General features: G+C 42.2%; 1 protein-coding gene across 1 annotated transcript in view; it reads left to right on the top strand.

Moving 5' to 3' along the window:
* The window catches only part of GIGYF2 (GRB10 interacting GYF protein 2), a 108,044-nt gene that overhangs the window by 64,789 nt on the left and 30,491 nt on the right, over nucleotides 1–12,764 (top strand). Inside the window, exons 14-18 of the mRNA XM_006893534.1 lie at nucleotides 15–106; nucleotides 1,793–1,900; nucleotides 2,681–2,781; nucleotides 7,530–7,630; nucleotides 11,131–11,292. Of these exons, the coding sequence (XP_006893596.1) occupies nucleotides 15–106; nucleotides 1,793–1,900; nucleotides 2,681–2,781; nucleotides 7,530–7,630; nucleotides 11,131–11,292 (564 nt within the window). The remainder of the gene's footprint in view (nucleotides 1–14; nucleotides 107–1,792; nucleotides 1,901–2,680; nucleotides 2,782–7,529; nucleotides 7,631–11,130; nucleotides 11,293–12,764) is intronic.

Here is a 12,764-nt window from a genome sequence, read left to right as displayed (position 1 = left end):
CCCTTACTCTCAAGGGTGAGTTGGACCAGGAACGACTAAACAGACAGCAGGAACTCACAGCATTATACCAGATGCAGCACCTTCAGTACCAGCAGTTCTTAATACAGTGAGTACACTAGTGCAGGAGGGAGTTCTAGATACAGTGAGGACACTGGTGCAGGGAGGAGTCTAGATACAGTGAGCACACTGGTGCAGGGGAGAGTCTAGATACAGTGAGCACACTGGTGCAGGGGAGAGTCTAGATACAGTGAGCACACTGGTGCAGGGAAGAGTCTAGATACAGTGAGTAAAATAGTGCAGGGGGGAGTCTAGACACAGTGAGCGCACTGGTGCAGGGGGGAGTCTAGACACAGTGAGCGCACTGGTGCAGGGGTGGGGTGAGGCGGTGGTTCTTGGTACAGCGACCATACTGGTGCAGGAGGGAGCACAGCCCAGCAGCACCAGGGGGGCACTGGATGGAGTCTGTGGTTGGGTCCCACCTACTATAGCACGGAGAACTCCCTTTGTGTCTGCTAACACTAGTGGCATGTTACTTGTTTACTATGCTTTCCCAAATCTGTCTTATCATCTCCTCTCTTAAATACCAGAAGTTATCATACAACTATGGTTTAGCAAACTTTTTTTGCTCTTAAAACCAAGGACCAATAAACTATTTATGAATTAAGTGCTACCTGAGCAGCTGAGCTTTGAATGCCACTGTGAAAGAAAAGAGAAGGAATGAAAGTTAAAGTTTATGCTGTTACAAGTGGTGTAGAATCACAGCACAACTATTGATGCTGTTTACTATTTTCATAGATGAAACGAGAGTTTTTGGTTCATCTGGTGCTAAGGTTGGCAAACTGTGGATCAGATTTTATGCAGTATTAGAGAGTTTTATCAGCATCTGGGGGGTCCCTGAGTGGCATAAGTAGTTATATACTTGGCTAATAGCCAGAAGGTTGAAGGTTTGAGGCCACAAAGAGTCACCGTAGGAAACATCTTGATGATCTGCTTCTGAGAGGTCTGAACCTTTAAAAAGCATGTGTCCACTCTGCATACCAGAGGCACCAGGAGTCAGAATCGAGTGACAGAAGCAACAAAACAACAACTTTAAATGCCCTGCTGCAGTTCGATTTGGGGCACCTGCATGTGTGCATTGTGGATCTGTGCTCCAAGGAGCACCTTTTGGAAGCGGGTCACTAGGCCTTTCTTCTGAGGATGCCCTTCTAAGTGGGTTCCCACTGCCAGCCTTTCTACTTCTGGTGCAGCACTTAAGGAGTTGCCCCATCCAGGCACTCTGCTTGATGAGAGCACACAAAGGGAGTAGTCATATATCCCCTGCTGTCCCAGGCTGTCTTGGTGCTACAGCACCCAAACTGATTACAACAATACAAGGCCTGTAAAAGGCGGAAATACTTACTGCCTGGTACTTCATAGAAAACCATTGTTCACTGCTGATCTAATAGTAATATTTGAGATGTGGAAATAAAAATTTTTTTGTTCATTGCATAGAGGGTGCTTGTATGGAAATAGCTGTTAGTTTGAATGTTTTAACTTTCTCATAAAAGGGTAATGTCTTCTTGAGGGAATTGGCTAATTTTGATGTTTTCTACTTTCATCTTTGCTTTTTTGATCAGTGACATGGCAGCTATAAGTTCCATTATTTCTAGGATGGATTACACTATCTCATTTGACTGTTACTATCAAAAGGAGTTGTAAAATAGACTGATAACTATTTCTAGTGGGTTTTTTGGAATGAGGGTGGAAAGATGACATGCGGACAGAAAGGTGACGCTCTTTCTTTACTTTGAAGACAACAGTATGCCCAGGTTTTGGCTCAGCAGCAGAAAGCGGCCCTGTCTTCCCAGCAACAGCAGCAGCTGACACTCCTCCTCCAGCAGTTCCAGGCTCTGAAGATGAGGTGGGTGCCATTCCCCACATGTCTCAGGGTGTGTGCTGGAAGGCAGAGAAGAGGGGAGCCCTGCTGAAGGGCCCAAGTTTGGGAGTCAGAGTACTCACATTTAACACATAACCTGCGTGTGGTAGGGGCACATAGGTGATAAATGTGGAAGAATGGCTAAAGAAAGATGAGCACACTGGAGAAGAGTGCATTAAGATGTGTCATCTGAAGATAAGCAAATTAGACCAAGTACCTTACATTTCAATGTTTTCTTACTGTAATTCATTTGGTATGTGTTAGATGCCCTGAAAAAGTATCAGTCTTTACCCTCAAAGACTTTCCTGTCCAGTTTAATCAAAACTGGCATGGCAATGCGTTTGAAGTTTAGCCCTTCCTGTGAGGTTCAGCATGTTGGGTGTTAGGATCTGATTTACAGAGGGGTAAAAGGAAGGCGTGGTTAACATGGCACACAGAAAAACTCTTAAGAGACAGAACTAAAAAGAGAGATCCTTTGACTTCTGTTTTTGGATCCTGAGGGCTCCCCCCACCCTACCCCTCCCATTACAGTGTTATGCTGTAGCCACTTTTTAGAAATCACTATTTTACAATAAATAATAATAATATTCGTCATCATCTAATGATTATGCGTCTCTCTTTTTCTTTGATTCTTTGGTAATGTTGGTATAAACAGTGCAAAGATTACTGGCCGCGAATCTGGAAGTTAGATATAACCTAGAAATTCTTCTTTATCTTATTTTTCAAATGACAAGAACAAGTTGATTTTTTATTTCCCTTTTGCAGAATATCTGATCAGAACGTCATTTCCTCAGTAACTAGGTCTGTGTCGGTGCCAGATACTGGTTCTATTTGGGAGCTTCAGCCAACAGCCTCACAACCTACAGGTAAATATGTAGATGAAATTGGGGGAATGAGAGGGAGGGGGAAAATACGCAACAGTGAATGAAAGAAAACCCAGCTTTTTTGGAAACTTTTGTGACAATCACAATAAAAAAAAAACAACCTCCACCAAAAATGCAGATTAGGACCTTGCTTATTACAAGTATTAGTATAGATCTTCAAGTTGCTCTGAAAGAATTGGCAAAAAAAAAAAAAAAGGCCCCAGGAATTGACAGCAGACCAATTGGCATATTTCAACAAGCAGATGCCGCCCTGAATGTGCTCACTAATGTTTGCCAAGAAAACTGAATGACAGCCACCTGGCCAACTGACTGGAAGAGATCTGTATTTGTTCCCATTCAAAAAAAGGTGACCTGACTGTGGAAATTACAATATCAATAATACATGCTAGCAAGATTCTGCTGAAAATTATCCAGAAATGACTGCAACAGCACATCAAGAGAGAACTGCCACAAGTGCAGGCTGGAGCAGTACATCAACAGAGCACTGCCAGATGTGCAGGGTGGGTTTAGAAGAGGTAGTGATACTAGGGATATTATAGGTAATGTTAGATCTTGGCTGAAAGCAGAATATACCAGAGGAAGGGTCTGTTTCATTGACTATGCAAAGACATTAGACTATGTGAATAACAACAAACTGTGGCTGACTCTGAGAAGAATGGGAATCCCAGAACACTTGATTGTGCTTATGTGAAACCTACACTTGGACCAGGAGGCAGTTGTTGGAACAGAGCAAGAAAACACTGCATGGTTCAAAATTGGGAAGGATGTATGACAGGGATGTATCCTATCTCTGTACCCTTTCAATCTATATGCAGGACACATCATCTAGGTGGCCGGGCTCTATGAGGAGATGTGTAGTGTCAGGATTGGAGGAAGACTAATCAACAGCCTGCGTTTTGCAATGGCACAATCCTGCTTGCTGAAATTGAGGAGGACCTTGAAGCACTTGCTGCTGAAGGTCAAGGACTGAAGCCCTCTATGTGATTGAAGCTCAACATCAAGAAAACAAAGATTCTTATCACTGGGTCAGATGACAGCATCATGATAGACAATGAAGAGATTGAGACTGTTCACTTTAGTTTGCTTGGTTTCTCAATCTGTACTAGGTACCAGCAGCCAGGAAATCTGAAGACAAATTGCATTGGGAAAGTCTCTTGTCAGGGACCTCTCCCAGAATACTGAAGAGCAGCGATGTCAGTCTGGAGACCAAGGTGTGCCTGATTCAGGCCATAGTCTTCACAATTGCTTGCTATGCGTCAGAAAGCTAGACAGTGATTAGGGATGTTAGAAAGAATTGATGCCTTTGACAGTGGTGCTGGAGAAGATTATTGAATATACCATGGACTTTCAGGAGAATAAACAGGTTCAACCAAGCTGCTCCTTGAAGCCAAGGATTCTGAGGCTTCGTCTGACATACTTTGGGCATGTTACAAGGAGGGAGCAGTTCTTGAAGAGAGGGACATCATGCTTGGAAGGGTGGAGGGACAGTGCAAGAGAAGACCTTCAATGAGATGGACTGATTGGGTGACTGGGGTAATGATAGGTGTGTCATAGACAACAAGGTTGGCATAGGATAGAGAGACATTCAGAGCTGTTGTCTATAGGGTCACTATGAGTTGCAAGCAACTCAGTGGCATATAGCAACAATATTTGTTTTTATATTCAGTGTTTCTCCCCCAATATTTTTAGATCCATTTGATAATTGAATAAGTTTTGTTTTTTTTTCCTATAATTATATTTTATTAATTTTCATAAACATTTACAGAGATTTTGGGTTTCCATTCATTCATTGTTGCACTTGAATAAGTTTTTAATAAAACCCAATAAAAAATTGAAAGTATTGAACTGCATTATAAGAATTTACTAAAAATTATTTAGTAGAGCAGATTTTTTATATTTTAGTCAACTTTGTGCATTACTCTAGCTTGTGTTACAAATCATTCAGCGAAAGTGAAAAACACAAATAGGAACAGAAGTAATGGTGAGCCATCCATTTGAATCATTGCAAGGGCCACTGACTTAATAAGAGAGAAAGATCTGTTTAAAACAATGCCTTGCCTCGTTCTCTGCCATTTTTTTTTCATCATATTAGAAAATTTGAGTAGGACTGACTTGTTGTTTTTTTAAAAAAAAAGTTAATATCAGTGCAGTACTTCTGTGAACATCTGGTACTTGGCTGAGGTGGATAGTTGGAATCTTGCATAGTCTTGATAAGAGGGTACAGATAGTGTTAAGTTCTCACGAATTGTAAGCATTGGTGGTTGGTTGTTTTGGTTTTGGGGTTTTTTTGGTGTGTGTGTATGTGGTTATTTTTAGCCTCTTAGCAGCACTGACCTGAGGATTACACCAGGAAAAACCTCAGGAATCTTTTCTTACCTTGTTTCTTTATTGTGTTGGCCTTCTTTTTCTTAGTGGTGGTGGTGATTACATGCCATCGAGTTGAGTACAACTCATAGCAACCCTGTGAACAAGGAATCTGAAACCTGATCTATCCTGTGCCATCCCCACACTTCCTGACACACAACAGCCCATTGCAGCAGTCACAGTGTCAGTCTACTTAGTTGAGGGTCTTCCTCTCCTCCAACCTGCCACCCTTCCCAGCATCATATCCTTCATTTTAAATTATTAAAATATTCACTGGGATTATAAAAACCCCAAACTTTTGTTGTTACAGCTGTTGAGTTGACGGCAACTCATAACAACCCTCTGAATAAAGGACCTGAAACCCTTCCTATTCTTTGCCCTTTTCTCCGTCTGTCATGCACCTGAGCCCGTTGCTACAGTCATGTGTCAGCCAATCTTGTTAAGGATTGTCCTCTTTTTTGCTCACCCTCCACCTTTCCAAACATGATTTCCTTCTCCAAGGTCTGGCCCCTCCTAACAGCATGCCTGAAGTATGAGATGAAGTTTCCCTATTCTTGCTTCCCAGGGGCAGTCTGGTTTCACTTTCTCCAGGGGCTAACCATGAGATATCAGTTCTCTTCTCCAGCACTACATTTCAAAGGCATCAGTTGTTTTGCTTTCTGTAGTCATTGTCCAGCTTTTCGATGTATACTAAGCAATTGAAAAGACCGTAGCTTGGATCTGATGCACTTTAGTCTTTATGCTAATGACATTGCTGTTTCGTATTCTGATGAGGTCACTGACAGCACATTTCTCCAAAGCAGTTTGTCTTTTGATTTCTTGACTGCTGTTATCAAGGGTGTTGATTTTGAATCCAAGTACAGTGAAGTTGTTGACAACTTCAGTCCCCTCTTCCATCTATGAAGGTGTTACCTGTTGACCTGGTGATGAGGGCTTCTTGCTGTTGAGGTGTAGTCTGTGTTGAAGGCTGTAGCCCTTGATCTTCAAATCCTCTTTACTCTCAGCAAGGAAGTTTGTGTCATCTGCATAATGCAGGCTGTTGATGAATTTCTCTGAATCTTATTTTACATCCTTAGGAGGTTTGACTTCTGGAGTGATTTATACATAGTATAGATTGACTAGGTGAGAAAGAATACAGCCCTCACACACACCTTTCTTAATTTTAAACCATGCAGTGTACCCTGGCTCTTTCTAAACAACAGCTTCTTGGTCTCAGTATAGGTTTTATTGGTGTTTGGGTTTTTGGGAGGGTTGGTTGGTTGTGCTCATGGAAAACCTATATAGAAAAAAAATTACGCATTCTGTGGTTCCCTTCTTCCCAATGTTAGCCATAATTTGTTGTGATCCACACAGTTAAGTACCTCTGCAAAGTCAGTAAAACAAACACTGACATCCTCCTGGTATTCTCTGCTTTCTGCCAAGATCCATCTGACATCAGCAGTGATCTTCCTGGTGCCATGACAATCCCTCTTGAATATCTGGCAGTTTTCTGTCCTACTGTTCTAGCAATTTATGAATAATCTTAAGCAGGATATTGCTTGCATGTGATGTTAATTGCATCTCCCTTTTTGGGAATTGAAACAAATAGGAATCTCTTCGTCTTTTGGCCAGGTAACTATCTTCCAGATGTCTTAGCACAGCCTCCTGAGCAGTCGAGGGCTGCATCTGTTTATTTAAATATGTCAGTGGGTATCCCATCAATTTTTGGAACAAGTATAAGTACCTTATTAAGTGTTCCCCTCCAGATTTATGTACAGTCAAAGTCCTTTATAAATTAGATGTTTGATTTTGTACAAACAGCGGTAACAGTCCTGTAGTGAGAATGTTGAGACTGAGCTGAAGTAGGAAACAGACTCTAAACTCTTGTTGGTTAACTTCCACCTCTGACCCTGTGCTCCTGTCCATGGAGGTCAGGACCATATGTCTTAAGAGACCTGCCTGGGCTTCAGCTGCACCCTTTCTGTCCCCACTCTCCAGCTGGTATACAGAAGAGTGCCATGGTTCTGGAAATCCCACAGGCCATGCAGTCCACTACACTTGACTTTAAGTCATTGCATGGAAACACATGTGTGTGTTTTGGGGAACGTTGCAGAAACACTTCTGACTCTTAGTGTCTTCATCTGAAAAATAGGACATTGTGATGATTAGATTATTTTGCCCATTAAATAGCTGGTGCTTTCTTGATAACGTTGAGAGATAACTGACATAAACTAGGGCCTGCTGGCAGTTTGGCCCGTTTTAAAGCAGAACTCTGTATGTGCTGCTCCTTCAGGAACAAGGCAGTGGCATTTGTCACCAGGCTTAGGGATGTGTGATTGTGTGTGGAAGCTCTGACATTCTTTCCTTTCTCCTTTGTTGTCCTATAGTTTGGGAAGGTGGAAGCGTGTGGGATCTTCCATTGGACACCACGACCCCAGGACCTGCCCTGGAGCAGCTTCAGCAGATGGAGAAGGCCAAAGCAGCAAAGGTGTGCCCCTCACTGCCTGTGGCAAACGTGCCTGCGGCTGCCGAGATCCCTCTCTCTCCAGCTGTTCTTTTTTCTCTTTTTAATGTAGAGTCTTTAAGAACACTCACTGGATTGTTAGTGTCTCAGCAAAGACCCTCAAACATCAAAGCCACTAAAATTCATTGATTGTTGATGACACAAGCATATCTCAGACATAGTGCGGGTTCCTCTCCAAACCTCCACATTAAAGCAGGATTGTGACAAAGCGATCCACATGGATTTTATGGTTTCTCAGTGATGTGAAAGTTACATTTGCACTTTACTGTGGTCTGTTAAAGGAGCCCTGATAGTGCAGTTGGTTCTCTGTTGAACTACCAACCAAAAGGTCAGTAGTTTGACTATATAGCTGCTCCAAGGGAGAAAAATGGCGCACTTCCCTTCCATAATATTAGAGCCTCCAAGGTTTGATGGGAGGTTGCCCGTAAAAGATACACTGGTAGTAGGTGGTGTTTTATGTGAAGTATCATTATGAAAGAGGTTGAAATACTGCGTGAATTCCCAAAATTCACAGGGGTAACACAGGGGCAGAGAGTGTGCTGCTGATACTTCCTCAGGGTTGCTACTAACTTTTGTTTATTAAAAAAACCCATTAGATCAACTTTTTACCATCCTCTGGCTGCAGTGTTACTCTGAGAGTTTCCAAGGAGGGTTGGAGTCAGTATATGGTTTGTTACTGTGAGTTTGTATGAACATTAGAAAAGTTATAAAAATGCCTTGTTAGAAGGAATGTGGGAAATGGTGAAAGAGAAAAAATTTGTAATGACTGAAGTGGAATCAATAATTAAGGTGGTTGTCAGATATAAAATGAATGTGTTGAATGCTCCTTTTAGGAAAAAGAAGCGCATCAGAATAGGGCCAAGATACTTGAACCCCAAACAGCACAGTCCTATTCTAAGTTGCTAGCCAGGCCAGTTTCTAAGTGTGTTATATTTTTCCTTGGTGCTTGGGTGCGAAAGTTTGTGGCACTGCTCCTACAGAGGCGGCCTGTCACTTAGTTTTGCTCTCTGTAAACCAGTTTATAGGAGGCTAGCTATGAGGGAAAGCTGATGATTAGTCAGTTTCCACTCTTTTTCCCCCCCCTTCCTTTGGCAGTTTAAAAGAAACATCCCCAATGTGGCAAGTGAATATTCACATGATTTGTGGGAAAGAGCGTTGGACTTGGAACCAGTCCTGGATTGGGACGGTGGCTTGGTAGGCTGCTTATTGAATGGCCCAAGCCTTCTGCTATGCCTAGGCCCGTAGATCTTCCTGTCTTTTTTTTTGTTGTTGCACATTTTATCCCTTGATCCCCACTTCCAGCCCACCCTACAATGTACCCATTATTCCAGATTATTCTCATACATAAGATGCATAATCATACATTCCTTTCGGACAGTTCTTCCCCTCATCTGTTATAATGCAGTGTTCATTAACCATCTACTCTTTCCTATTCCTTCCCCAACACCCCTCCCCCTATTTTATAACAATGGTGTTAAGCAGTATTTGTCCTTTTATGGTTGAGATATTTCACTTAGCATAATGTCCTCCAGGTTCTCTAATGGTGTGTAATGTTTTTTTTTTAATGCTGCGTAGTACTCCATTTTGTGAATGTACCCTAGTTTTTGTAGGTTTTCTATCCATTCATTGGTTGATGGGCACTTGGGTTGCTTCCATCTCTTTGCTGTTGTGAGTAATACAATAATAAACATGGGTGTGCACACACACACAAAACCCCATCAAATTTAAAAAACCAGCCCCTGCCATATGATTAGTGGAGCTCAGGAAGCATATTGCTCCAAAACAAGGTGAGGCCTGAATCATGGCCACTTGTATAGTGTTTCGTTATTCTTGATAAAAAGGTTCTGAAGTCTGTAGGAAAATAGCTATTGCATTGCCTGCAGGACTCCTGGACTGTGGTTTGAGCTTTGCACAGGAGGATGCAAAGTCCATCCCAGAATGTCTGTGGGGTATTTGTTCACATTTCTTAGTCTCCAGACATAGAGATGAAAAGCTCAGTATTCCCATGAGATCTTTTAGTCCCATTTTCTAGAAGAGTCAAGAATCTAGAATTTCATTTTAGTACTTCAGAGAAGAGGATATGTGTCACATCACTGTAATGAGTTCTGGGTTCTTATGCCTTCTTCTGATTTTATTTTAATGCAGCCTCATACTCAGATTGTGATTGTCTCCTTGGATTGCCCAGAACATGGACAGAGTTCTTGAGCACAGTGTTGTTGTTATATACCGTAGAGACAGAACTGACCCATTGATGACCCTCCAGCGAGTGTTCAGAGGCAGTTAACTGTGTGGGAGATTACCCACCTTTCTCCTGTGGAGCAGCTGGTTTCCTCAAATCCTGTGCCTTTGGGATTGCAGTGAGCTTCTTGCCACTAGGCCACCAGAACTTTTTGGTCACTCTGTCTTCATAAATAAGTGGCTAGGACCTGAGTAATTCCTCAGTATCTTTCGTTTTCTAGTGTTTAGTGGCAAACACATCCATAATGAAAGATAGTGTCCTTCCAGGAGCTTACAGTCTGTAGAAGGGAAACACACGTTTTCCAGGGATGACAAGTGGTTGAGAAGCACTAGCTGGGCAACACTTCACCTGGGCTGTAGAAGTGTGTTCACTAAGGCATTGGGATGTAGCTCAGTTAAAGGATTTGAGCATGCCAGAGTAAAGTGAAAATTCAATTGCTGTTGAAGGCAGTAGTCGAAAATACTGTACCTACTACATAGATCTGAAGGATAGATGATGAGAGAGGAGACTACAGATGCGGAGAAAGGCCAGCCAGAGGTGTCCCGACTATGTCACACAGTGGAATTAGGGTGGAGGAGTTCGTTGAGAGTAACTGGGAGCCATTTATCCACTCCTCCCCCATTCTGGAAAGGTGGGGATTAGGCTGGTGAAAGGGGCAGAAGAGAATGAATACTAGAGATCTGGATGAGAGACTCATTGGGATGAGGGTGAGAAAAGTGAAGGTTACACTGAAACTGTTAGTGAGATTACAGGCAAGGTACTGGATCATTACTGTGCAGAAACTTTAAAGGGCAGATTTCGTTTAGTGACTGGTTGTTAGATTGTCAAGGATTCTACCATTTTTCATGTCAGCAGCTTTGTGATACTGCTGTTGAAACCTTGTAGTCACCTCTGGCTACATCTTCCGACAACTAGCCTTTTGTAGAAAAAGTAACTGCTTCCCCAAGAGAGCGCTTAGGTTTCTTTCCTCTTGGCCACGTTCCCTTGTTATCTCAGGCTGCGGCATTGTGGGGTAGGGGAAGGTACACAGGTGGGAGAGCATACAAGAGGGAGGCTTGGAGAGCGGGGTCTGCCCTGGTGGTATTGTGTGGCCTGTCAGCTCCGGGGAGGTGCTGCCCGGAAGGGCTCTCTCCCAGGAGCCCAGCATGCAGCCGTGTCTGCATACCTCATAGCAATGGCCAGTACTTGGCTTTGTGTTTCTGAGTTAACTCTCCTGTCATCACAGCTGGAACAGGAGAGGAGAGAGGCAGAAATGAGAGCAAAACGAGAAGAGGAGGAGCGCAAGAGGCAGGAAGAGCTGCGGAGACAGCAGGAGGAGATTCTGCGGAGACAACAGGAGGAGGAGAGGAAGAGGCGGGAAGAGGAAGAGCTTGCCCGAAGGAAACAGGTACTCACCCACTGAGTGCTCTGCCAGGGGCTCAGCCTGGAGAGTCCCAGAAGGCACCTTCCCCTTTAGAACCAGTGTCAGCTCACCTCTGCTCCCAGGGCCAGGCGGTCTGCATTCCAAATCAGGTTCCATTTTATAAACTACTTGGATTTCTCAATTTCTACCTTTGTTCCTAGAGTAACTGTGGTGTGCAGTATTAAATGCCACATTTTGAAAGTCAAAATGTGCTTTTAAATGTTTCTGTCTTTGACTCAGACTTTTACCTACTCTTTGTTCTTTTTCTGGGTGATCCTTTCCAGTGTTTACCAGTGACTGTGTTTTTGGAAAGGAGGAAAGACATACATATAACTATGCAGGCTTTTTTATTTTTAGGAGGCACTTGTCATTTTTACTGAATGTAATCTATCTTTTTTAAATGCATGATATCATTTTCCTGTCCATATAGCTACATCATTCTATTTAGTGACTTTGAAATTTCATTTTAGATGGTTTGCCAATTTGGGCATGAAGGTTGTTCCCATTTTTCCTTTATTGTCAGGGTAAAAGTCTTTCCATATTTACTTACCACTTGTGGGGCTTAACATTTTCTTTTTTTCCATTTGCATTTCTTTCTTTTAATCTGTATTCATAACTTGTCCCACTTGATGATTGAAGTGTCCTGTAGACCCCAAGTTCAAAGATCCACTTGATGGTCATTCCAGCGTCTGATGTTTACTTTACATCCCTGCATGTTGGCCTGGAAATGTGCTCTGGATAGCAAAAAGGACTGAGATAAGCTTCCAGATTACTCTCGTTTCGTAAGAGTTGTGGTGTGCATTGACATAGCAAGGTTATAGAGAGTATTGCAGGAAAAGTGGTTGAATTCTGTTTAGCTCAGTGTTTCCTCAGCTAATTTGACAGTGATGATCTTCTCTAATACTTTGAGTACTCTGAGTGGAGCTGTGTTCTCTCTTTTTTTTTTTTTTTAAATTTCCATACATTCATTATTGCACTTTTCTCCCCTACCAACCCTCCCCCCTTAATTTAATTTTACAATTAAGTGTGACATATTAATATTTTGTGATTCAAAGAGTAGCAAGAATGTCATTAATATTTGCAATGGTAACAGCCATTAATATTTACTGAGTATTTTCTATATTTAAAAGGCAGCATGGGAGAACAAAGTAAAATATTACAATTAAATGTACAAGGAGTTGGAGTCAGAAAATCAAAAGGGCCAAACTCGCTCAGCATTTCTTAAGCTCAAGGAATTGAAGAACAAATTGAAACCTCGAATTCTGCTTTAGGCAGAATATTAAATGATCCAGGAGGTATTAAAAGAAGATGGAAAGAATAAACTGAGTCACTGTATTGAAAAGAATTGGCAGATATAGAAGAATTTAATGAAACAACATATGAGCAAGAGCCTACGGTGATGAAGGAAAAAGTTCAAGCTGCTTTGAAGGAAATAGCAAAAAAAATAAGGCCCCAGG

Source organism: Elephantulus edwardii, unplaced genomic scaffold, assembly GCF_000299155.1.
Source record: "Elephantulus edwardii isolate Elephantulus edwardi_28Jun2011 unplaced genomic scaffold, EleEdw1.0 scaffold00127, whole genome shotgun sequence".
Classification (NCBI taxonomy): Eukaryota; Metazoa; Chordata; class Mammalia; order Macroscelidea; family Macroscelididae; genus Elephantulus; species Elephantulus edwardii.
Note: the sequence above shows the minus strand (reverse complement) of the source record. Positions and strands in the feature narration are given on the sequence as shown.